Source organism: Ovis aries, chromosome 6, assembly GCF_016772045.2.
Source record: "Ovis aries strain OAR_USU_Benz2616 breed Rambouillet chromosome 6, ARS-UI_Ramb_v3.0, whole genome shotgun sequence".
In the NCBI taxonomy this organism is placed as follows: domain Eukaryota; kingdom Metazoa; phylum Chordata; class Mammalia; order Artiodactyla; family Bovidae; genus Ovis; species Ovis aries.
In genome coordinates, this window is record NC_056059.1 from 103,240,222 (window position 1) to 103,265,900 (window position 25,679).

The 25,679-nt window shown below is 41.6% G+C and overlaps 1 protein-coding gene and 1 pseudogene across 1 annotated transcript; both read left to right on the top strand.

Annotated features, from left to right (window-relative positions):
• DMP1 (dentin matrix acidic phosphoprotein 1) lies at window positions 1-16,812 on the top strand. The gene is made up of 6 exons (XM_012180327.4): window positions 1-104; window positions 7,097-7,171; window positions 7,652-7,699; window positions 10,960-10,992; window positions 11,447-11,494; window positions 14,112-16,812. The coding sequence occupies exons 2-6, from the start codon at window positions 7,118-7,120 to the stop codon at window positions 15,459-15,461; spliced, it is 1,533 nt and encodes a 510-aa protein (XP_012035717.1). The 5' UTR covers window positions 1-104; window positions 7,097-7,117; the 3' UTR covers window positions 15,462-16,812.
• Window positions 16,574-25,679, top strand: part of LOC101112225 (sugar phosphate exchanger 3-like) — a 16,635-nt pseudogene continuing 7,529 nt past the window's right edge.

A 25,679-nucleotide genomic window follows, 5' to 3' on the forward strand; every position in this document is an offset into this window, starting at 1 on the left:
AGAACCTCAACCCAAGAGAGGCTTCATTGTCACAGATTTCCTCTTCGAGAACTTCAGCCTGATTGTTGAGCCTTTGGGGGAAAAGTCTTTGTTAATTGAAGAGGGTAAGATATTTTCACTCCTAAATTCTAAAAAATGACTTCTGCTGTGTTGTTTGGAAAATATTAAGTATATGTACATGTTGAGAAGTGTTATGCCATACAGAGAAAGATGGGGAGAACAGTGCCTTGGGTAAAAAATGATTCCATTTGTACCTTTGTTGTTTATGCCTGTAAACAGCAGTATTAAAATGACACATTGTCAATAGAGACAGGTGCTTTTCTCAGTAATACTTTAATTAGATCTCTGCATGGTACTTCTGAAAGGGAAAGTTTATTTATCAAGAGGCAGATGGAAGGTCATTTTGAAGTTTGGCTTTAATTAGCAAAACAAATAAAGCTTTTACATTTAGGTTTTATGGGTATAGTTATGTTCATGGCCCACAAGACATAAAAGAATCTAAACTAGACTGGCAGAACTTTCAAAATATGGTCTTTTAAATTGAAAATCATATGATGGTGTTCATCCAATAATATTCATTATGAATTGAGTAGCTGAAAGGAGATGCTAAGACCACTGAAATAAACCAAGGGTGTGTTACTTACACTGCTTTTCTGTTGTTTAGCTGGATATTCTTGTAAGAGTGATGTCTTACACACTATCTGAGTTCAATAAATGTTCTTCTGTTGTTTAGCTGCGTATTCATGTTAAGATGATGTCTTACACACCGTCAGGGTTCAATAAATGTAGCATATAACTGTCTTTTAAAAACCTTTCTTAGTGTAGAGGGCAGCAGTATACTCCTGTCCATCTGTACTTATATTTTTTTGCATTTATCTCCTTTTTAAATCTTTATCAGAAGTGTCTGTCTTCCATAACATACAGTGGGAGTTGTGGTCAGGCAATGCTTTTCTGCATGATGTCTTGAAGATCCCATGTGTAATAGCAACCCATCAAGTACTTGTCTTCTTCAGGAGTGATAGTGTCTGGTGACCCAGACTTTCTGTTTAACTGAGGGCCAAGTAGACTATGCTATTGGGTTGGCCAAAATTTGGATTTTCCCGTGGGTTGTTATGAAAAACTGGAATGAATTTTTTGGCCAACCCAATACTTTGTTCTGGTTGGTTAAAATAAGTAAACAAGCAAACAATTTTCTAATGGACATTTATCTGTTAGAACCTCCCCCCTCTTCCTGAATGGTAATGTGGACCAATGTGTCTCAGATGCTAAGAGGCCTTTCACATTTATATTTAATTTGGCTAGGGGTTATTGTACTGTGGTTGAAAGCATCTAACAGATGCTTTCTAAAAAAACCAGATGCTTATAACTGACCTCAAGACAATTACAGTTGGAATGACTGGAATTTTTATTGATTTACTTGGTTGGTTTTCTGAATTTCTAATAGAATTTATGTCCTGATCAAAATGCACTTTATTTTCAAAGAGTAGTAACAAAACAAATTCTAGCTAATGGGGGTTCTGATTAGTTGGGTTCTGGGTAATTTTGCTTTTGTAAAACCAGCTCGACACACTGCTGTATACTCGAGTATCTAGAACAGTGCCTAGCTCATAGAACGTTCTCAATAGATATTTATTGACTGCTAATAAGTGGATATATTGTTCATTAGTCTTATTAAGGAAGACAACATTAAGCCAAACATAAGGAAAGTAAACATGATATATCGAGCCTATAATTTTTCAAGTTTTGATTTCCTTCCTTCAGCCTCTTTCATTTTAGTTTACATAAAAGAAAATATATACACATGAATATTAACTTTGAGGAAATTCTAGAAATTCTGCACTACTTGAGGGCTGCCAGAGAGGAAAGAGACTGAAATACCCTTCTCCAGATCCTGAATATTTTGGATCTTTTCAACTCTGGGGAAAAAACTGGTAAAGGTTAAAAGCCTCTAAAACACACATTTCCAAACAAGTGGAACTCAAATTGAGGTTGTCAGTTCAGTCACTCAGTCATGTCCAACTCTTTGCAACCCTATGGACTGCAGCACGCCAGGCTTCCCTGTCCATCACCAATTCCCGGAGTTAGTCAAACTCATGTCCGTAGAGTTAGTGATGCCATTCAACCATCTCATCCTCTGTCGACCCCTTCTCCTCCTGCCTTCAATCTTTCCCAGCATCAGGGTCTTTCCCAATGAGTCAGTTCTTCACGTCAGGTGGCCAAAGTATTAGAGTTTCAGCTTCAGCCTCAGTCCTTCCAATTCAGGACTGATTTCCTTCAGGATAACTGGTTGGATCTCCTTGCAGTCCAAGGGACTCTCAAGAGTCTTCTCCAACACCACAGTTCAAAAGCATCAATTCTTCGGCACTCAGCTTTCTTTATAGTCAGACTCTCACATCCACACATGATTACTAGAAAAACCATACCTTTGACTAGACGGACATTTGTTGGCAAAGTAATATCTCTGCTTTTTACTATGTTGTCTAGTTGGTCATAGTTTTTCTTCCAAGGAGCAAGGGTCTTTTAATTTCATGGCTACAGGCACCATCTGTAGTGATTTTGGAGCCCCCCAAAATAAAGTCTGTCACTGTTTCCATTGATTTCTGATCTATTTGCCATAGAATGATGGGACCAGATGCCATGATCTTAGTTTTCTGATGTTGAGTTTTAAGCCAACTTTTTCACTCTCCTCTTTCACTTTCATCAAGAGGTTCTTTAGTTCTTTGCCTTCTGCCATAAGTGTGGTGTCATCTGCATATTTGAGGTTATTGATTTCTCCCGGCAATCTTGAGGTTATGGATTTCCTTTTGTTATGTGTAGAATGACAGCAGGTGCAATGTAAAAGTGACACTTACCAATCACTAAAGAAGAACTTGGGTTTCTGGGTTCATCTTTCACGCTTGTAGATTTTTTGCTCATTTGTTACCCAGAATAGGGCTACTGCATATCTGCTTCTATACTTTTGGGGTGGTTGGTAAAAAAGTTTATGAGTTTGGAGCTCTCATCTGGAATATACTTCACACAAGTATAATTATTTTTGTCAAATACACTCATTGAAAATGTAGCATAGGGTTTAAGCTCTGACTTTAATGCTTGATAGCAGACTATATTCTATGGGAGGCAGGATCAGCTCTCTCAGGACCCCAGGGTGTATTTTATTTTAGCTTACCAGACTTCCACTTGGAAAATTATAACTTTGAGTCAGGGTGCTACATGGTATTTCTAGAAGCATGAGCAAGTTGCTGCATCTTCCTTACATTTCATAATATTCCATCCCTGCAAAACTGAACACTAGAAGCATGCCCTTCCTTCATAAAACACACAACATTCATTAGTGTTAGAGCACTGTTTCATTGTTTTGTTATTTAGATTAGAGAGAAACGAAAGAAAATACAAGAGGAGAACTCAATATTTGTTGGCCTTTTATCAAGACTGGAATATTTACTGGTTTTCAGAGTACCATGGAGTTGTTACTATATTCAGATTTCACTTTGAAAATTAAAATGGTGAGCCATTAGACCTATGAAGCCAACACCATTGGCATAGAGTTATTTTGAAAGCATTGTATTCAGCAGAAACTTTCCTTATGGAATGAACCTAAAGGAATTCCCTGGTGGTCCAATGGTTAAGACTTTGCCTTCCAGTGCATCAGGTGAGGTTCGATCCCTGGTTGGGGAGTTAAGATCCCACATGCCTTGGGGTCAAAAACACCAGACATACCAAAAAAAAAAAAAAAAAAAAAAAAACCAACCAGGAGCAGTATTGTAACAAATTCAATAAAGACTTTTTTTTTTTTTTTTAAAGAAATGAACCTAAGAACTTAAAAGATGTTTTGATTCTGGAAACTAAAGTGTAAGGAAGGAAAAGCTTTCCTCTACTTTCTTAGGGTCTCTGGGCCTAAAAATTAAACTGGCAGAAGACAGAATGGCAGGAGAAGAGCCTACAAGTTTTATTAAAATTTCCGTATGCACACAGGTGCCTTCCCAAGAGAATGAGGACCTGAAGTGACTGGAACAGAAGCTTTTACAACTTTTAGGCAAAGACACAATATATTTGTGAAGAACTGACAAGACCTAGGGGATCTGAGCTAGGGCCAGTAGCTTGTGGAGAAGTTCCCAGGAAGGTCGGGTTAGTTTAACAAGGTCTGTTTGTGCAGAATCCCTCAGCCTTGCCTCCATCTCTGCTAAAGAGACTGTCTTCCCTTCCCCTGGGACAGGGGGCAGCTTTCACATGAGATTTATCTCCTGCTTCCAGGTAGGAAAAGGAGGATCAGAGCACCCTTCTGGCATCTGCTCTTTCTTAAGTGCCTTCAGCTCAACAGAATTTTTGTGTCAGAGGCATATTTTGGGATGAGATATTCTGGATTTCCTTCAAAAGTTGAATTAGGCTTGTTTTAGGGGCAGTTGAACATTTTCATATTGTTGATATTAGGTGAAGGATTTGAAAAAGGAATCAAAATAATATTAAAGCACATGGACTGATATGAAGTATGGTGAATTAGGATGAAGAAAATAATACAAAACATAGTGAGGTTGATGAAGAATATGCTCAAGATGAGGGATGAGTGGCTCTGCTGGACCATTTGGGTGTAGAATTGTAGAAATGAGGTAGGCACCTTCTAAGTCTCCTTATCTTAGGATTTCTATTGTTTTCCTGAATAAATTTAAACAAATTTGACTAGATGACTTCTTGAGCCCAATGTTTCAGACATTATTCAGTGTATTTAGTCATTATTGAGCAAGGTACAGTTATTTCTGGGATCAGAGGTTGGAGTCACTTGGAACATCTTAAAAACAAACCTATGCTTGCTTCCACCCTCAGCGGACAGATTTATAACCCTGTGATGCAATTAGTGCACTGGTATTGCTGGTGGTAAAGAATCCGCTTGCCAATGCAGGAGACGCAAGAGATGTGGGTTCCATCCCTGGATTGGGAAGATCTCCTGGAAGAGGAAATGGTAACCCATTCTCTTACCTGGAAAATTTTCTTCATCCTAATTCACCATACTTCATATCAGTCCTGCCAGGCTCCAGTCCATGGAGTTGGACATGACTGAGTGACCATCTGATTGCTTTAAATCTCCCCAGGTGATACTTATATACAGCCAAGCCTGGGGATCTTTGTCTTAGATTTTTTTTTTGGTCTTGGCTGTGTGGCATGTGGGATCTTAGTTCCCTGACTAGGGTTCGAACCTGCACCCCTTGCATTGGAAGTACAAAGTCTTAACCATTGGACTGCCAGGGAAGTGCCTGGCTTAGATCTTTTGTCACCAGCATAGTATATATTTAACATTTAAAGACACAAATCAGTGGAAGTGAAGTCTGAAATCAGCCTGCAGGACTTTCCAAACAGTGTTTGGCTGTCCATCTGTTAGGGCAGCCCCAGGGCTCGTGAGTGCCAGACAAATTATTTTCCTTTTAAATCACTCCAATAACTTTTTACATTAGCATTGAGGACATTTATTTTTAGATATAGAACAAATTGTTTTCCAAACCACCAGTTCTTGAGGTGTGAAATGAAGCCACCCTCCAGGAAAATACAGTTTGATTTGGCAGATTTCTCTCAGTGTGATTCACAAGTGTATCTCAAACCTCTAATCTTCCCTGGATCTTTCGGTACTGTGAATGACGCTGAAAAAATTTAGCATAATCATGTATAATGTATGACTAAAAGGAGCGCAGTGGATATGGAATGCTCTCTGGAGCCATAATATGAAGGCTACCATAATGAGTTTCTTGCAGGTGAAAATGCAGGTGAAAAAAATGCAAAACCAATCAAGTTTGTTTAGATGTTATTATGAGATTATAAGGACTTCCCTGGTGGTTCAGATGGTAAAGCATCTGTCTACAATGCAGGAGACCCGAGTTCGATCCCTGGGTTGGGAAGATCCCCTGGAGAAGGAAATGGCAATCCACTCCAGTACTATTGCCTGGAAAATCCCAAGGACAGAAGAGCCTGGTAGGCTACAGTCCATGGGGTCGCAAAGAGTCGGACACAACTTCACTTTCACTTTCATGAGATTATAAAAATGACTGAGGATCTGTGTGTGTGTGTGTGTGTGTGTGTGTGTGTGTGTGTGTGTGTGTGTGTATGTATGTGAAGACAAATGCCCACATCTGTCAGTGGTATCAATAATGTAGTTTTTTGGTGGGATGATATTTGCCAGTCTGTTCTGACACACTGGGCTGCACAATCAGTATCAAACTGAAAGATCAGAAATTTCTCTATTGCTCTTTCCTTACTTTTCCTTCATTTATCGTAGCTTATTTATTAGTTAAGAAGTATTTATAGAGCTTCTCTTTGAAAAGTTTTCAATTTATCTCTTGGGAGTGAAGTTTTTTTAAAAAAAATCGCTAATAAACCTAATAATTCGCACATATACTTCATCCGTTGAAGTATATATACCATTAATTTTTTTGTATACTCACAGAGTTTAACAACCTTCACCAAAATCAATTTTAGAACATTTCATTATGTCCAAAATTCACCCATTAGCTGTCACTCCAACCCCTCATCTTCTCTTTGCCCAGTTACTCAGTCATGTCTGACTCTTTGTGACTCTTTGGACTGTAGCTGGCCAGGCTCCTCTGTCCCTGGGATTTTCAGGCAAGAATACTGAAGTGGGTTGCCATGTTCCTTCTCTAGGGAATCTTCCACACCCAGAGACTGAACTCACATCTCCTTTGTCTCCTGCATTCCAGGAAGGTTCTTTACCTGCTGACCCAGGAGGGAAGCCCTGATCTCCTCTGTGCTGTGTTGTACTTAGTTGCTCTAGCCCTGGGCAAACACTTTCTGTCTCTATAGATTTGCCTTCAATGGACCTTTTCTATGAATGGAATCATACAGTATATGATCTTTGGTGCCTGGCTTCTTTCACCCAATATAATGTTTGCAACATTCCTCTACTTTGAAGCATGCATCAATACTTCATTCCTTTTTATTGCTGAATAATATTCCATTGTATGGATATAGTGCATTTTATTTATCCATTCATCAGGTTAAAAAAAAAACTCATCTAAATGTCCATCGAAAGTGTTAAAAGTTGAAGCTGTTATATTTCTTTGGTGTGAAGAAAATCATCTTCTGTCTTTCATCACAGGTAGGGGTGACATCCACGGCTATGAAGACCACCATCCTGCTTATGTTCCTGTGGGGACTTTCCTGCGCTCTGCCAGTAAGTATCAGGAGAGGGATGTTTGAAAAAGAAAACTTTGTATCTAAAACTGCATGTGTCATTTACTATAAGCGAAAGTGGTTATGTATGTTCCAGTCAGATGACAATAGTAAATTCCTAGGAAGATCCTTTCTTTAAAGTACCATCCAACTTATTCCTTATTCTGCTCAGATGGCATTCATATAGCGAGATGCTCATTTTCTTCCTTATAAGCCATGGTTTTCAAAATGTTATCCCCAGACCAGCTGCATCAGGATCAACTAGGACCTTGTTAGAAATGTAAATTCTCAGATCCTAACTCAGACCTCCAGAACCAGACTCTCTGAGGATGGGACACGGCAATTTGTGTTTCAGCAAAGCCTCTAGGTGATTCTTATTCATGCTAAAATTTGACGACTACTCCTTCTAACTATGAGATTATATTAACATCTGCTACCTTGGAAATTTCTGGAGACTGACCATGTGTACCAAATTTTCTAGGTAGCCAGGTATCAAAATACTGAATCCAAGAGCTCTGAAGAATGGAAGGTGAGTAGAAATAAGATTTTTGGAAATATTTTTATTTTAGTATGTTATTAGTATAACCAAATTGGCTTCACTGCATATGTTGAAACTACTAATGATTTTAATGAACACATTAGTAACCTGAGATATAGAGGGTAAGGGCTATGATTTCTATTTCTTATAAGAAAATGTAGTCCATATAATGCTTTGACTTCAACTTAATAATGTAATTTGGTGAGGAAGCATTTTTTTCCTTTAGCTTTATATTCATAATTGGTCTGTGTGGTAGTACAAGGGGATGGTTGACAATGAACCAAATCTGTCCTTGAAAAATTAGGACTAGAGATCTGTTTTATCAGATGTCTGGTAGACAAGAGGTAGGAGGTCAAGTCCTGAAAAGAAAGAAGAATGAGAGAACACTAGAGTCTTTAGAACAACAGCTAATCCAATAGTTCTTAATGCTTAGTAACTCAAGAGCCATTGCCAGACACATTTCTTTGTTTTGCTTGTGTTAACTTTTTGAATCTTCACAGTATCCCCAGTGAATTGGGTATTGTATTTTATTCTTATTTTACAAATGAGAACTCTGAGACACAAAAAATAACCCAGTCTATCTAGATAATATGGTTAATTAGTGTTCATGCCTGGCCCCAGAATCTGTATTTTTACTAAGTGTTATACCCTTCTTGGAAAGGAACCAGGTCTAGGAAGTCAGCAGCTTTTCAAGATTGGAGCTACATTGTCACTCCGTATCCATAAGGGGTTTAGTTCTGAGACCTCTGTGGATACCAAGATCCATGGATGCTCAATGCTTATATAAAATTGCATAGTATTTTCATATAACCTGTGCACATCTTCATGCATACTTTAAATCATCTTTAGATTGCCTATAATACCTAATAAGATGCCATGCAAATAGTTGCTGGAGTGCAGCAAGTACGTTTTGCCTTTGGGAACTTTCTGGAAGTTTCTCTTTTTTTCTTTCTTTCTTCCCTTCCTTCCTTCCCACCTTTCTTTTTTTCCCTACTATTTTTGATCTGAGGCTGGTTGAATGTGTGGATGTGAAACTCATGCGTATGAAGGACTGATTGTACACATGAGGGTTAAAATCTTAACCTAAATCAGAATGCTTTTCATTACCTATTTCCTGCTGGCTTTTACATATACTACAGCTAGTTGTTTAGTTACTAAGTTGTGTCTGACTCTTTGAGACCCCATGGACTATATAGCCTGCCAGGTTTGACACAGCTAGGGCATAATGCTAGGGCTTTCCTGCTGACTCAGACAGTAAAGAATCTGCAGGCAATGCAGGAGACCTGGGTTCGATCCCTGGACTGGGAAGATCCCCTGGAGGTGGGTGTGGCAACCTGCTCCCAGTATTCTTGAGAATACTGGAGAATCCCCATGGGCAGAGGAGCCTGGCAGGCTACTATATAGTCCATACAGTCCAGGCTACAGTCTGGCTATGGTCTGACTCACAGAGAGTTGGACATGACTGAGTGACAGAGCACGGGGAACAATGCTATTAGTGCTGGCCGGGTAATGTCAAAGGCCTGAGACAGGGTCCTGCCCCTGCTTGAGGCTGGAATAGGCACTGCAAAATTTCTTACATGAACTTTCACCAGGGCTGTCCTTGGGCTGGTTAGTTTAAAAGCAGCTGCTGTGGATCCTTTCGTTTAGCCAGAGTACCACAAGCATGCGGTAGGCTCAGGCCTAGCCTTAGCATGAGAAAAATAGCAACGTCTGGCTCCCTTCTACCCTTTAAGGGACTGGAGTAGAGTCGGCCATGGTGCCTGTGGCAGTGTCACAGGACAGAGACTTAGAGTGACCATGGCTTTTCCATCTAGGAGAGATCCCCAGCCCAGGACTGCTGAGAGGCTTGCTGGAGATGCGCTTCCAGCAGCTTCTTTCTGCTCTCCTTGGCACCTTGGATCTGCACACCCATCACTCAGATGCTTTGGGCCACATGGGATTAGGGACTTTTGTCCTGCTCAAGGGGGAGGGGGAGAGTAGGTGGGGAGAGGGCACCAGAGATGGTACAGGCATTCTTAGAGCTCCTATAAGATTAAAAAAAGTAAAATAAATCAGAACTATGACTGATTAATTTTCAAATGCAGCATTTTGCAATTTGGGTGATCTGACATGACTCAAGACAGGTGGCTTTTTTCTATTCAGTTTTGTCCACTACTCAGTTTTATAAAGGATGTTTATAATCCTTTTGAATGTTCTCAAAATGGATCGTTTCTTCAGGTTTTATCATACTGAATGGTTCTCAAGAGGCTTTCATAAACATTAGCCAAATTCCTCCTCACAGCAACCATGGGCAATAAGCAAAGTGGTTGCTAATATTCTAAATTTAGGAATAAGAAATGGACATCACAGAGGTGAAGTGAATTGTCCAGCCATAGAGCTATGGTTTTTCCTGTGGTCATGTATGGATGTGAGAGTTGGACTGTGAAGAAGGCTGAGCGCCAAAGAATTGATGCTTTTGAGCTGTGGTGTTGGAGAAAACTCTTGAGAGTCCCTTGGACTGCAAGGAGATCTAACCAGTCCATTCTGAAGGAGATCAGCCCTGGGATTTCTTTGGAAGGAATGATGCTAAAGCTGAAACTCCAGTACTTTGGCCACCTCATGCGAAGAGTTGACTCATTGGAAAAGACTCTGATGCTGGAAGGGATTGGGGGCAGGAGGAGAAGTGGACGACAGAGGATGAGATGGCTGGATGACATCACGGACTCGATGGATGTGAGTCTGAGTGAACCCCGGGAGCTGGTGATGGACAGGGAGGCCTGGCGTGCTGCGATTCATGGGGTCGAAAAGAGTCGGACAGGACTGAGCTACTGAAATGAACTGAACTGAACTGAAGACCTAAGTGTTTCCTGAAACACATGAATTTCAGTACTACCCTCAAGACAGTTTTCAGGGCTAAACACAAGCCAAGGAGCGAATTGACACTTTAAATCTGGGTTTATGAGTTCAATGCTATTTTTTCTATCTTATATTTTTTCTGGGTTGTGTATTTTTCTTCAAAGAAAATTTATTTTTCTCTAACTATGGGAAATATGAAAATCTTCTAAGTTATTCTATATACAAGACCTTTTTATGCCATTGGTCTTCTCACATTCATTCATTTTTTTAGCCCTTTCATTATAAAATATGATTAATACTCATGTAAATATAAAATATCTATCAATAAGCTAAAAAAACCCTAAAATTATTATGAATGTTTGCAATGATATGATCCACCTGTGAAGGAGTAACTTGTTTTCCTTCCTTTGTTACAGAGTCATTTGGCTCAGACACCAACACCACCTTTGGTAACTATCTCATTTATTTATTCAAACTTTAAACTTTTTATTTTGCATTGGGTATAGCTGATTAACAATGTTGGTGTAGTTTCAGGTGAACAGCAAAGGGTCTCAGCCATACATATATATATGTATCCATTCTCCCCCAACCCATCCCCCCCTTCTATCCAGACTGGCATACAACATTGAGTAGAGTTCCGTGTGCTATACAGTAGGTCTTTGTTGGTTATCCATTTTGAATATAGCAGTGTGTACATGACCCTCCCAATCTCCCCAACACTCTAATTTATTTTTTGTCATAAACATCTCATAAAATCACTTTGACACTCTTCTCATTATCTCAGGCCATTTGGAAAGTCATAAATCCAAACCACAAGTGATCGATGCGCACCATGTTTTCTTTCCTTTCCTCAGGAATTACTAACATGAAAAATAAACAACAACATTTTTTTTTTCTTTTCAGGAGAGCAGTGAGTCATCAGAAGAAAGTAAACTTAGCTCAGAGGAACAGGTAATTAAACAGACCTTTCTTAACTTTCCAGGCTACTTAGGAGTTGAAGGAAATGATGTTAGATTAAATTACCTGGTGACTGTTCTAAATATAAGATGTTCTAAACTTTGGTTATGCTGTCTAAAAAGTCCTATAAAATAGGAAGGAAAAAAGAGTGGGAGAATTCAGACGTAGACATGCTCTTCATTCCATATTTATCACTGGGGCCAGATGTTAGACACTGTGGCCCTAAATGTTCCTCTAGCTAAAGAGAACATACTCACACACACAGACGCAGAGAGAGTCACAAACTCTGTTAGACAACAGCTTGCTCATAAATCTCAGATATTGCTTTTACGGTTGGAGCAGTTCAGACCAGGCAGAGAAAAACATTCTGGTTCATGTGAGATACCTTTGGGGCCTGAAGACTGCCTCTGTGCCTAGAATCCTGCTAGACTGCTAGAGGAGAGACTAGCTCTCACCCTGAGGAAACTTTAAGAGGACAGTTGCTTCAGTAATGACTTCTTTAAAAAAAAAAAAAAAGTTTCTCATCTGTGTCCCTGGGAGATAGAAAAGCTGACTTAGCTTGAAAGTGAAAGTCGCTCAGTCGTGTCCAACTCTTTGCAACTCCATGGACTGTACGGCCCATGGAATTCTCCAGGCCAGAATACTAGAGCGGGTAGTCTTTCCCTTTTCCAGGGGATCTTCCCAAGCCAGCGATCAAATCCAGGTCTCCTGCATTGCAGGCAGATTCTTTACCAGCTGAACCATAAGGGAAACCCAAAAATACTGGAGTGGGTAGCCTATCCCTTCTCCAATGGATCTTCCTGACCCAGGAATTGAACTGGGATCTCCTGCATTACAGGTGGATTCTTTACCAACAGAGCTATGAGGGAAGCCCTTAGCTTATATCCCTGTAATAAAAAACTTGCTAGCATCTCTTTTCTTCCCTTCCACTTTCCTATGCTTTCCCCTGTGTTCCCCCTTTTCTCCTCCCCCTCTCTCTTCTTTTCATTTTTCTAAGACATTTAGTTATAGCTTTCTTAACTGTCCTGTCGTTTTAACCAAACTCAATCCCCTGTGCTCCAGCTATCCTAGAAGCTGGGTTTCTCCTAGGATATTGACTAAAGACTCATCAGACGAACACTGTATACATTTATAAGCATAGAATTGGGGAAATGCTCTTTTTGGGGGGACCCTGTGATTTATAATCTCCATGTTCTCTGAGCTCTTAGATGAGAGCAACAGTTTGGGGGGAGGGGGTGCAATATGAGACTATTGAGGTAAGGAAAGCTACATGGGTGCTCAGTTCCAGCAGATTCGTGCAATTTCCAGTGATGGGAAGAGTGTCATCATCCTGTATTCCCTCCTGATCAGAACTCAGACACTGATGAGTAGGGTCAGGTGGGAAAAGAAAAAAAAAAAAACAAAATGGGCAAGTTGCTTGGGCTTCCCAGGTGGCTCAGTGGTAAAGAATCTGCCTGCCAACGCAGGAGACGTGGATTCCATCCCTGGGTCAGGAGGATCCACTGGAGAAGGAAATGGCAACTGACTCCAGTATTCTTGCCTGGGAAATCCCATGTAGCCTGGCAGGCTACAGTTCATGGAGTCACAAAGAGTCGGACACAACTTAGTGATTAAACAGCAGCAGTAGAGAGAGAGAGAGTAGATTTTTCCAGTGCATGATGAATGAAGGCTCACAGACCTCCTTATCTGAGTAGAGCATCCAATTGTTTTATTTCTGGGGATCATCCCTCTGAGCTACACTTAGAACTCAGATATCACCCCGGTTGTACTCCTTCAGCTGAGCCTTCTATAGGCAACTCTCTGCCTGTGCAAACCAGTATAAATATGGTTTTGGTGAGATCTATATCTTACTGCAATATTATACTTTCATTTCAGCCAAAGGTTTCATTCACCTCCTCTAATACATTTCCATCCCCAGCCCCAGAGTTGATTTGAAAAAAAAAATATGAGTCATTTCAAAATCACCCAGTATTTTTTTTTAAACCTCTATTTCAAACCAAATAATTTGATGAGTATTATATCTTCCCTAGTGGTTCAGATGGTAAACAATCTGCCTGCGGTGCAGGAGACCTGGGTTTGATTCCTGGGTCTGGAAGATACTCTGGAGAAGGGAATGGCAATCCACTCCATAATTCTTGCCTGGAGAATCCCATGGACAGAGGATCCTGGTGGGTTACAGTCCATGGGATTGCAAAGAGTCAGACATGACTGAGCGACTAATACATTCACTTTCACTGTTTTAAACCAAATAATTTGAGGAGTATTATAAATCAATTCTTTAATTTACAAAAAATTTCTGAAAGTATCCCTTTAGGACTCATACTTACAGTATGATTTGAGTTTCATAAATGTGATTTCTAGAGAGCATTTTGAAAAGATTTGTGCAGCACTGAGTGAATGGTGCCTATGGAAAATGGGGTGACTTGACTTTCAACTTCCCCTCCTTCCTTTTTAACCCCTGTTTGAGACATTATTGAGCCATACAACTGAACATAGCTTAGATTAGGGATACAGGAAGAAGAAAACAAAAAGAGCCTAGATGGGCATTAGGTACAACCCTCTAGAGCAGCTCCTGAGGGTACTGACCATGTCTGTTAACCCCAAACTGCAGGCAAATGAAGACCCCAGTGACAGCACAGAATCTGAGGAGGTCCTGGGTCCTGATGGTCAGCAACACATTCATAGACCAGCTGGCGGCCTCTCTCGGAGGGGAGGAAGCGAAGGTGATAATAAAGATGATGATGAAGACGAGAGCGGAGATGACACCTTTGGGGATGATGACGGTGGCCCAGGACCCGAAGAGAGACGATCAGGAGGGGACTCCAGGCTTGGAAGCGATGAAGACTCAGCTGACACCACACGATCCAGGGAAGACAGCGCCCCACAAGGGGATGAGGGGGCCCACGATACCACCAGCGAGAGCAGGGACCTGGACCGTGAGGATGAGGGGAACAGCAGGCCCGAGGGCGGTGACTCCACGCCAGACAGCGAGAGTGAGGAGCACTGGGTGGGAGGCGGCAGTGAGGGGGACAGCAGCCACGGGGATGGCTCTGAGTTCGACGATGAAGGGATGCAGAGCGATGACCCGGGCGCCTACAGGAGCGAGAGGGGCAACTCCCGAATAAGTGGTGCCGGCCTTGAGTCAAGAGAATCGAAAGGGGACGATGAGGAGCAGGCAAGCACCCAGGATTCCCATGAGAGCCCAGCAGCCGCGTATCCCCGCAGGAAGTTCTTCAGGAAGTCTCGCCTTCCTGAGGAAGATGGCAGAGGGGAGCTTGACGATAGCCGCACGACGGAAGTCATGAGTGACTCCACCGAAAACCCCGACTCCAAAGAAGCCGGCCTCGGCCAATCCAGGGAACACGGCAAGAGTGAGTCTAGACAAGAGAGTGAGGAGAACCGGTCCCCGGAAGACAGTCAGGATGTCCAAGACCCCAGCAGCGAGTCTAGTCAGGAGGTCGACCTGCCTTCTCAAGAAAACAGTAGCGAATCTCAGGAAGAGGCGCTCCATGAGTCCAGGGGTGACAACCCCGACAACGCCACCAGTCACTCCAGAGAACATCAGGCAGATAGTGAGTCCAGTGAGGAGGACGTGTTGGATAAGCCCTCCGATTCAGAGAGCACATCCACAGAGGAACAGGCCGACAGTGAATCCGACGAGAGCCTCAGGTCCTCGGAGGAGAGCCCAGAGTCCACTGAAGAGCAGAACAGTTCCAGCCAGGAGGGAGGCCAGACCCAGAGCCGGAGCCAGGAGAGCCCGTCTGAGGAGGACGATGGTAGCGATTCCCAGGACAGCAGCAGATCGAAAGAAGACAGCAACTCGACCGAGAGCGTGTCAAGCAGCGAGGAAGAGGCCCTAGCCAAAAACACTGAGGTAGAAAGCAGAAAATTAACAGTCGATGCTTACCACAACAAACCCATCGGAGATCAGGATGACAATGATTGCCAAGATGGCTACTAGCATGGGCGTGCCTGAGCGCCTCTCACAGACAGGCGTCCCGGAGGCTGGAGACTAGGGAAAATCATAACTGTAATTTATTGACGTTTGTATCAGAAGAATAGCCTAAGGCCATTTCTTTCTGAAAGGAAATGCTCGATGTTATACTTGTTCGTGTCTAGGATGTCATCAAACCATAGAGGTTTCAAAAATGGGAAATGTCACTAGAACACCCTCCGTGAGAGACCTGAAGCAAGGAAAGATGCCCATTGTTGCTTCACAGCCGAAATAGTTCCTAACTCATTAACCTAACGCACAGTTACACACGTTGTGCTATGTACCAGGCACTGCGCTGGGTGGGGAGGAGGTCAAGAAGCTTAAAGACTTGTCGCTTGCTCCTGAGAAGGTTTTGTTGTTGTTCAGTCTCTAAGTCGTGTCCATCTCTTTCTGACTCATGGACTGCAGCACGCCAGGCTCCTCTGTCCTCTACTAACTCCCGGAGTTTGCTCAAATTCATATCCATTGAGTCAGTGATGCCATTTAACCGTCTCATCCTCTGTTGCCCCCTTCTCCTTGTGCCTTCAATCTTTCCCAACATCAGGGTCTTTTCTGATGAGTGGGCTCTCCACATCAGGTGGCCAAAGTATTGGAGTTTCAGCTTCAGCATCAGTCCTTCCAATGAATATTCAGGGTTGATTTCCTTTAGAATTGACTGGTTTGACCTCTGAGAAGCTTATAGAGGGATAAATAAAGCTGAAAAAGGACAAATATGACAAAAGCAAGAATTATTACAATCCAGTGTGGTGAGCACTATTAACACAGATATGAACAAAACACATGGATTCAGAGAACAGGGCACACTTTGCCTTAAGAATTAGAGAGGGCTTCACAGCAGGAAAGACACTGGAGTCAGAATGTTGCATGGGATTTCTCCATTTAAGGCTAGACAATTCTATTTATCCTTGGTATCAGCAATAGAAAATCCTGTATGAATAAACATTTAGTTTGTGAAAATGTTTTCAAATTATGGCACAGTAATGTGTTTCAGATAAACAAAAATTCTTTTTTCAATTAATTAACCCTTTTTGATTTTTTCTTTTTGTGTGTGTGTATATGTGTGTGTGTGTGAAACTCCCATGAGCGTCACCTCCCTGACCATTGGTGGTGATATGGAGGACTGGGTAGGGGAGGGTGGAAAAATGAAATTCCTCTTTAAATAGACAGCTATCAGCTTAATTTTTTTCTAAGATCAATCTAAGTGTTGCACATAGCAAAACTGTGTGTATAGAATTCAGTTGATTTTTGCCTAATACACTTTGAAATGTTACCTCAACCTAAAATATTTGTTTTGTAATAAAGATTATAATATCCATAAGTATGTGCTTATTTCTTATAGTGATGCCAATTTTTAGGATACGAAACAACTTTTCCTTTAAGACATTGCAAAATAGTTTATTATTAGCTTTCTCCCATTAAAACAAAAGATTTCTTTATTTCCTGAACATTTAATTTTATTGATAATTCAGGTAGCATTTGATAAAATTACTTTTCATGTTGCTTATGATATTTCACTAAAGGTATCTGTTATGGATAAGCGAAAAAAGGGAAGCCAACTCTCAGCTTTTTGTATCAGGCCACACCAAAAGTTCATGGTGTTTGGGTTTAACATTAGCTCTTGCTGGTCTCACAGATTGTCTTAAATGTAAACTTTTGGAACTACAGGGACACACACTCTTTACACTGTATTTCCCTCAAGGAAACGACCTCACCTCAGCACTTCCATTTTTTTTTAAGGTTTTTTTTTTTTCTTTTTCTAACATGGATCACTTTTAAAGTCTTTACTGCATTTTTTTTTTTTACAATATTGCTTCTGTTTTACATTTTTTTTTTTTTTGTCCATGATGCCTGTGCAGTCTTAGCAGTCTTGCACCCCTTGCCTTGGAAGGCGAAGTCTTAATCACTGGACCGCCAGGGAAGTTCCAAGTATTGCCACTTTTTCAAATGCGTTTTCACCCACACGGCCACTAGAGCACATCACGTACATGCTAAGTTGCTTCAGTTATGTCTGACTCTTCGTGACCCCATGGACTGTAGCCCGCCAGGCTCCTCTGTCCATGGGGTTCTCTAGGCAAGAATACTGGAGTGGATTGCCATGCCCTCCTCCAGGGGATCTTCCTGACACAGGGATTGAACCTGGGTCTATTACATCTCCTGCATTGGCAGGAGGGTTCTTTACCACTAATGCTCCCTACAAAGTCATTCAGAGAATCAAGACTTCCCAGTCTTCAGTCTGACCTTTCCCATCCTTCATGCCTCTCTGTTCCCTCACAACGTCAAGCCTATGGTAGATAAAATATATACAGTTTTCTAATCTTCTTCCTTGAGATTTTAACCCAGTAGATCTGGAGTAAAACCCCAAGTTATGTATTTCAAGAAGGGTCCCAGGAGATTCTGAAGTAGCCCATTGGCATATCTACATTTCTGTTCTCTGACTCTACAGATTGGTTATCTGGCTTTATTAACCTATAGGTTCCCACCAACCCACAGTTTCTTCAGAGGATAACTGTCTATGCACAGACCTCTTGGTTGCCTGAGATGTAGCTGACCAGGTTCCAGCCACCCATATGCCCCTCCTCACAGCAGGTGATCAGGTGAGTTGAGCACTCCACCCAAGACAGATGGGCCAACAGCCTCAGAGCAGGCGTGTTACAAAGGCTCTGCCTGGTGATGGTTTGAGGTCTGATCTGAGTTCCTCTCTCTGGAGATCTGGCTGTTAGGGAAAGAGAGGTCAGAAAGTGGTCCAAGCAAAAACAGATGGGAAAATACAGACAGGCAGAAATAGGGAGAAAGTTTAAGTCCATTAATGATGGAGCACAAAACTGAAAATGATCGAGCTCCTGTCACTGAGGGACAAAATCATCATCTTTTTGCTCTCATGCTTGGTTCCTGACTCTCCTGTTGTCTATCAGGCCTTTCTTGGATCTCTGTGACCTTCCTGACTCTTAAGGGCCACCTGTATCCTGGCAGTACAGCCACCTTTCTGAGGCTACCTAAGACAGGCTTTGTTCCTTGCAACCAAAAAGCCTCATGAGCTCAGACGTGTGAACGCAGGTGTTAGGCTACCAGTGCTCCAAGGTGATGCTACCACAGAACCCTGGCTGGCTTAACAGCCTAGTGGAGGAAGTCCTGGACAATCTAAGTGCACCTTGGAGAGTGAAAAAGAAAACACATCGCATGGAGAGGAGACAGAGAAGGAAGCGGATGGAATTGTTTATGGCACATGGAGGTTTGAGTTTAAAGATTTGTTGTCTCCAAAGCATTTGGACCAGAGGAAGAGGGAAGGGGACGTGATCAAAGGAGAGACTGGAAAGGTGGACCAGGAACTGAGATGAAGGTCTCTGAATGCCAGGTTAAGGAGAAAAGACTTCATTTTTAAGAAGTGCCTTCCTGGGACCAAGTTTTCACATCTTTTCTATACCCGTTTAAAAACATATAAAAACTATAGAAGATCAAATGAGGCACAGAAAAGCTAATTATTCTAGTTTAAAATCCCAAAGCTAAACGAATACAGCATTGTAAAGCAATCATACGCCAATTAAAAATATATTAAAAAATAAATAAAATCCAAGAAATGACACAGCCTGATTCCACTTCAGTTTGAGGATGAGCCACTGAAAGTTTCAAGCAGTGGATTAACACTCATGAATATATGAATATGGCCTTATCTGCTTGAAATATAAGCAAAGGAAATGCTTATATTTTAGCTTGGTTTTGGCATATAAGGAAACCAAGAGCCTCTCAATCATTTTCTAATGGTTTGTTTTCCTAGACCGGTAACTTTGAAAGAGCCCCTTTAAATGGAAAAGTTTACTGTTAGCTGGAGAAGCTAACAATATTCCAAAAAAAGGAAGCTTATATGAAATGTTTAGAAAACATGGCTTAATGCGCAAAAGAACTCATTCAGCCCAGAAGCCACTGATTGTACCACAAAGCGCTAGACACTGGCTTGTTCCGCTGATCCTGCTCATAATGACTCGGGATGCGGCCAGTAACACCAGTACTATAATAACACTGGTGCTGCTGATCCCAGCTGTTCTTGTTGCCAGAGATCATTCTCCACCAGCTCTGCTTCATTGCATCACTAGCTCTCAATTCAACGTTTGTGGTAGATTCATTTCCCAGGTTTCTATGGAAGACAAGGGGGAAATCAAGACACTCTGAAATTGAGCTTCATGGGGGAAGGTGTCTCTATTCACTCTAAAATTATCTGCTAAATTGTTGGTATGTTTAAGTAGAGGGACTTCCCTGATGACTCAGATGATAAAGAATCTGTATACAATTCAGGAGACCTGGGTTTGATCCCTGGGTTGGGACCATCCCCTGGAGGAAGGCATGGCAACTCACTCCAGTACTCTTGCCTGGAGAATCCCATGGTCAGAGGAGCCTGGTAGGCTACAGTCCATGGGGTGGCAAAGGGATGGACAGAAGGATCCACAATTTTCATCATATTGAGAGGGTAACAGGCAGGAAGGCCAGGGGTCTCCGAAGGAGGAAATAGGCTGCAAGTGTCAGACATTTTTATCTCTCTTAGGCACCAGGAGGAAACAAACTAGCGATATTTTTTTCCTTCTCTATACAAATTTAAAAGGCGGTTTCTCTTAAAACACTGTGTTGCCATAATGACACCTGGTTTCACCTGAAGTTAACTATTCTCAACCTAGAGATAACCAATGTATTTCTCTTATGGAAATGTTTATCTTAAGCTATGCTAATGTACTGCAGAAGGCGATGGGACCCCACTCCAGTACTCTTGCCTGGGAAATCCCATGGACCGAGGAGCCTGGTGGGCTGCAGTCCATGGGGTCACTAAGAGTCGCACATGACTGAGCGACTTCACTTTCACTTTCCACTTTCATGCACTGGAGAAGGAAATGGCAACCCACTCTAGTGTTCTTGCCTGGAGAATCCCAGGGACGGGGGAACCTGGTGGGCTGCCGTCTATGGGGTGGCACAGAGTTGGACACGACTGAAGCGACTTAGCAGAGCAGAGCAGAGCAGAGCAGAGCATGCTAAGGTACTGTACATTTACCCCAAAATCTGTCTTCAAGTCAATTCCACCTCTTGGCTCAGAACCTACTTGACAAACCAGTATGTTATACTCAGATATTGTTCACTATTTGCTTTCATGCATTGGAGAAGGAAATGGCAGCCCACTCCAGTATTCTTGCCTGGAGAATCCCAGGGATGGGGGAGCCTGGCAGGCTGCTGTCTATGGGGTTGCACAGAGTCAGACATGACTGAAGCGACTTAGCAGCAGCAGCAGCAGTAGCAATCTATGTAAATGAAATTATTTGTATGGTGATCTGCCCTTCTTCAAGATTCAAGTTAATCATTTTATGGCCCAGGATGAACCATTTGGTGCCAAGATTATCCCAAAATGCATCTTATGGATGAGGGGCCTGGTGCCATTCTGAGTTTTAAGACATTCCTTTCTTTTATTAACAGACTGCTAGTGACTATATAAGATCCAGCTGAAGACTAGCAGGGGGTACTCTTTCTGCCCCCTTCTGATGCCTATGTCAAAAGCTTTCTCTATCTCCTTTATACTTCAATAAAACTTTATTACACAAAAGCTCTGAGTGATCAACCTTGTCTCTGGCCCCGGATTGAATTCTTCTCCTCCAGGGGCCAAGAATCCCGGCGTCTTTGCGTGATTCAGTGACAACCTTTCAATATTCTCACTGGTGTCTGCAACTAAGAAGCTGGAATCTATTAAATTAAATAAAGAAAATAACACCAACAATCATCAGATCTGCCTAAATATTGTTTTGCAAAACTATTGCATTCTGGAAAAACCCATCAGTGCTGAGGAGGAGAGCTGAGAATACAGCATGATTCATGTTATACGCGTTGCTTGCCATACATCACTTGCATATCATAGCTAAAGTGTGGGTAAGGAAAGATAGTGTAACATAAAATATCTTTCTGATAAAATGAATACAAATTTTAAACTTCTTCAATGTTAATATAGAAATATATTAATATTCTGTGGTAGGACTTCCCTGGTGGCTCAGACGGTTAAGCACCTGTCTACAATGCAGGAGACCTGGGTTCGATCTCTGGGTTGGGAAGATCCCCTGGAGAAGGAAATGGCAATCCACTCTAGTACTATTGCCTGGAAAATCCCATGGACAGAGGAGCCTGATAGGCTACATTCCACGGGGTCGCAAAGAGTCGGACACAACTGAGCAACTTCACTTTCACATTCTATGGTAATATAATGAAAATGAATATTCTCAAAGTAAAAATTTAAACTGTAGAGTTCTTTTGCATTTCAAGTATATTTAGATTCTGGGTTGCATGTTGATGTACAGATTGAGAATTGTATTCATTCTCCTCTTCTTTGTATTAGGAAGTAAAATCTTTGGATTTTAGAGGAGCACATGGCTGCCCAGAGGGGGACTCCTTTTCCCAGGCTTCCTTGCAGCAAGGCATGCCCACGTGGCTAAGTTCTGGCCAATGAAATATGAACAAAAGTGATGCTCCTGGTGGCTTTCCTTCTCACTTCTCTTTCCTATTGGCTAGAAACTGGCAACTTTGGAAATAGTTTAAAGTGAAAGTAGCTCAGTCATGGAGTCTTTGTGACCTCATGGACTATACAGTCCATGGAATTTTCAAGGCCAGAATACTGGAGTGAGTGGCTGTTCCCTTCTCCCAGGGATCTTCCCAACCCAGGGATCAAACCCAGGTCTCCCACATTGCAGACAGATTATTTATGAGCTGAGCCACAAGGGAAGCCCAAGAATACTGGAGTGGGTAACCTATCACTTCTCCAGGGGATCTTCCCGACCCAAGAATTGAACCAGGGTCTTCTGCATTGCAAGTGGTTTCTTTACCAGCTAAGCTATCAGGGAAGCATGATAATTTCCTTGTACCCAAAGGTACCCTTGATTGTTTCATGAAAGAAAGAAAGAAAGAAAGTGAAGTCGTTCAGTCGTGTCTGACTCTTTGCGACCCCATGGACTAGAGCCTACCAGGCTCCGCCCTCCATGGGATTCTCCAGGCAAGAGTACTGGAGTTCTTTTTTAACCTAGTTTATGTTTTGAGTTTCCTTATAAGAAGCCTGGACTTCCCTGGTGGCTCAGACAGTAAAGAATTGGGAGGTCTGAAAAGTGGGAGACCTGGTTTTGATCCCTGGGTTGGGAAGATCCTCTGCAGGAGGATATGGCAATCCACCCTAGTATTCTTGCTTGGAGAATCCCCATGGACAGAGGAGCCTGGTGGGCTACAGTTCATGCGTTCACAAAGAGTCAGACATGATTGAGAGGCTAAGCACTTTAAGAAGCTTAATCTACATCCTCACGAATATATGTATTATGTGTGTATATTCAGAAACTATATAGAGTTCTCACCAGAAACACTGAATTATCTTTCATTTAATAACTGAAGAAAAACTGTTCTCCAACTGTGCTCTCAGAATATTATTATGCATACTCAGTAGGCTTTAATATTATTTAGATTAAGTTAACTTTTAGACTGAATTTATTGTTAAAGTGAATGGAGTATTTAGCCTTTGCAAATATGGGTAATGAAGACAATGCCCCAGTCTATAAACTATTTTTTGAGGATAAATAGAAATTATATCACTGGTTCATGAAACAACTAGTTACCATTTGGCAAATTTTTACATCAAAGACTAAAATTATTGGTCATAATTTTAAGTTGAAATATTGATTATTCAAGTGCAATTTGCAAATTTGGCTCTTATAAATGAATATAATGAAAATGAGGTGAGGCTGCAAACTTGCTTCTATTCCATTGTAAACTGAGTAATAGAACTGGTTCTCAGCCTTGGGACATCACCTGAGGAATTTTTTTTAAGTCTTTGCCCACAGGGTCCATCCCAGAGAATCTGGTTTAATTGGTCTGGGATTAGACTTCAGCAATGGTATTTTCAAAAAGTCCTAGATAATCCCAATGGGCTTCCCTAGTGGCTCAGATGGTAAAAAGTCTGCCTGCAATGCAGGAGATGCAGGATAGATCCCGGGGTTAGGAAGATCCCCTGGAGAAGGAAATGGCAACTGACTCCAGTATTCTTGTCTGGAGAATCCTGTGGATGGAGGAGCCTCACAGGCTATAGTCCATGGGGTCTCAAAGAGTCAGACAGGACTGAGTGACTAAATATAGCACACACAGGTAATTTCAAAGTGTAGCCAGCACTGAGAATACTGCTTTAATATAATAGTTAATTCTGAAAACTTTGGGGCACTCTCGGGTTCTAGGTACAGGTTTTACTCTAGAAATAAAACACTAACCAAATTCCAACCCTATTTAATATGATGAATTGAATTCTTATGTCAGTCACACAGACTTGTCTGCTTCCTCTGCTAACAAATAAATGAGCCCAACATTTGAGTTACTGGAGCATTTAGCTCTCGTCAACTCCCGGATGGTGACTAGTTAAGACATAATCAGTCATCAGAAAAATTGTAAAAGTATTTTGGCGTTTTGGTAAACTGCCTATCCCAAGGTCAGTCAGAATACAGTATCTCTAAGTTTTGCTCTAGCTGGCTTTCTCTCAGCATCTGAATTGTCATCTAAATAAACCTGACTTAAGCCCATGAATGATTTCCTCTGTCCTTGCACCACAATACAACAGATAGGAGAGATTACAGCAGGAGAAACCTCTACAGACTGCAGGTCTTGTGATCAGACACACAAAACAGCCTGGCTTTCCCTTTTTGGCACAGATCATGACTATTATTTTAAGCAACTGAATACAAATATAGTGTTTGGTTTGAAACCTTATTGTGTAACTGACATGAAAGAGACCTTTACCATTCTTTTATGTCACACAAGTCATTCTTTCCAAGTTGCACGTCCAGCAGATTGTCTGGAAGTCCCCCATGGGGAAAAAGGGGAACTAGCAGAAGGGAGGGTGCAGGAGGTCTGTCTGGGACCTTGTTGTTGGAACCACATCCACCCCCAACCCAAATAGAACTTCAAAGCTGTCTCATCTCCTTCCTGGGGTGGGTGTTTCCGCACCTTCATCCGGCCTTTCCCCTCACAGTCAGTACCAAGCTATGGCAATAAATTGGGAGTTTACATAGGTAGAGAAAGGACAGACTTCACTGCGCTTTGAAATGGTGACCGTATTAGTGAGAGAAAGTTTTGTTTGTCCTTTAGGAGTTCGACTCTGAGGATGTACCTAAGAATACACTGTCCTTTATCCTGCCTTATTCAGGACTCTAAGGATGTGAATTACTCTGTCCACTTTTCTCTGTTTTAGCTTCACTAAGGGGGCATCTTGAAGAAACCAAATGACCCCAAGGAATGAAAAGGACTAAATAATGGAGGAAATAGAAGGAGAGAAGAAAGTGGAAGACAGAGAAGGGAGACCGGAAGGAAGAGACCCCCTTATGCCCATGGGAATTAGATTCCATATGAGTTGATAAATGTCTTGAAAGGCAAAGTAAAGAATTGTTTTCACTGTCCTTTAGAAACTGTATGTGTACTTGAAGGGATAATGTTATTTTTTTTTTTCTGGGAGTGGATCATGCCTTCCTGACTTCTCAAACATTAAGGAGAGGGGTAACGGGGCACCCAGCAAGACTGAGGGATTATGACAATTTGAAATCTGGTCCACATAAGGTCAGAAGCAATAGGAAGGTCCTATACAAGAGAGTGAGACAGGATGTTCTGGACCTTGCCCAAAACTAGGTGCATGCAGTTCAGAATCGGATACAGAGCAGGGCAACCATAGAGAAGATGTAAATATGATCTAGACGTTCACCCTAACATGATATAAATATGAAGAGTTCCATCAGCGAATATATAGCTTAACCTCCTGGCCATCGCTTGCATGCATAGTTGCAACTACAGTGATTTTTAATTTTCTCACTTAGCATATTTATGTCTTACAGTTTCAACTTATTATATCTTTCTTCTTCTTTCCTTTCACTATTTGAAATGAAGCAATGAACAACTTTATGCAAATACCATTTGCTATTTATCAAGTTAGATTGATTATCCACTCTAAATTCATCCATTATCCAGAACAGCAATGAAAAATTTTCCCCTGTGAGAAGATGCCTTCTAATTTAGCTTCATGTATTCTTCCAACCAGTCTGAATGGAGAATCATATGTATCTTTTTAACCTCCCTCTAATGCAATAGACGTTCAACTAGGCTATAATTGCTTGATTTAATGTTGGTAATTTAATGGCACCAAGGGCTTCCCAG

Bases quoted from the DNA above. Each gene is read 5' to 3' on its own strand.
- DMP1 (XM_012180327.4), top strand. From the start codon at position 7,118: ATGAAGACCACCATCCTGCTTATGTTCCTGTGGGGACTTTCCTGCGCT. The intron at 7,172-7,651 runs GTAAGTATCAGG...CAAATTTTCTAG, and splicing joins GACTTTCCTGCGCTCTGCCA to GTAGCCAGGTATCAAAATAC. The intron at 10,993-11,446 runs GTAACTATCTCA...TTTTCTTTTCAG, and splicing joins AGACACCAACACCACCTTTG to GAGAGCAGTGAGTCATCAGA.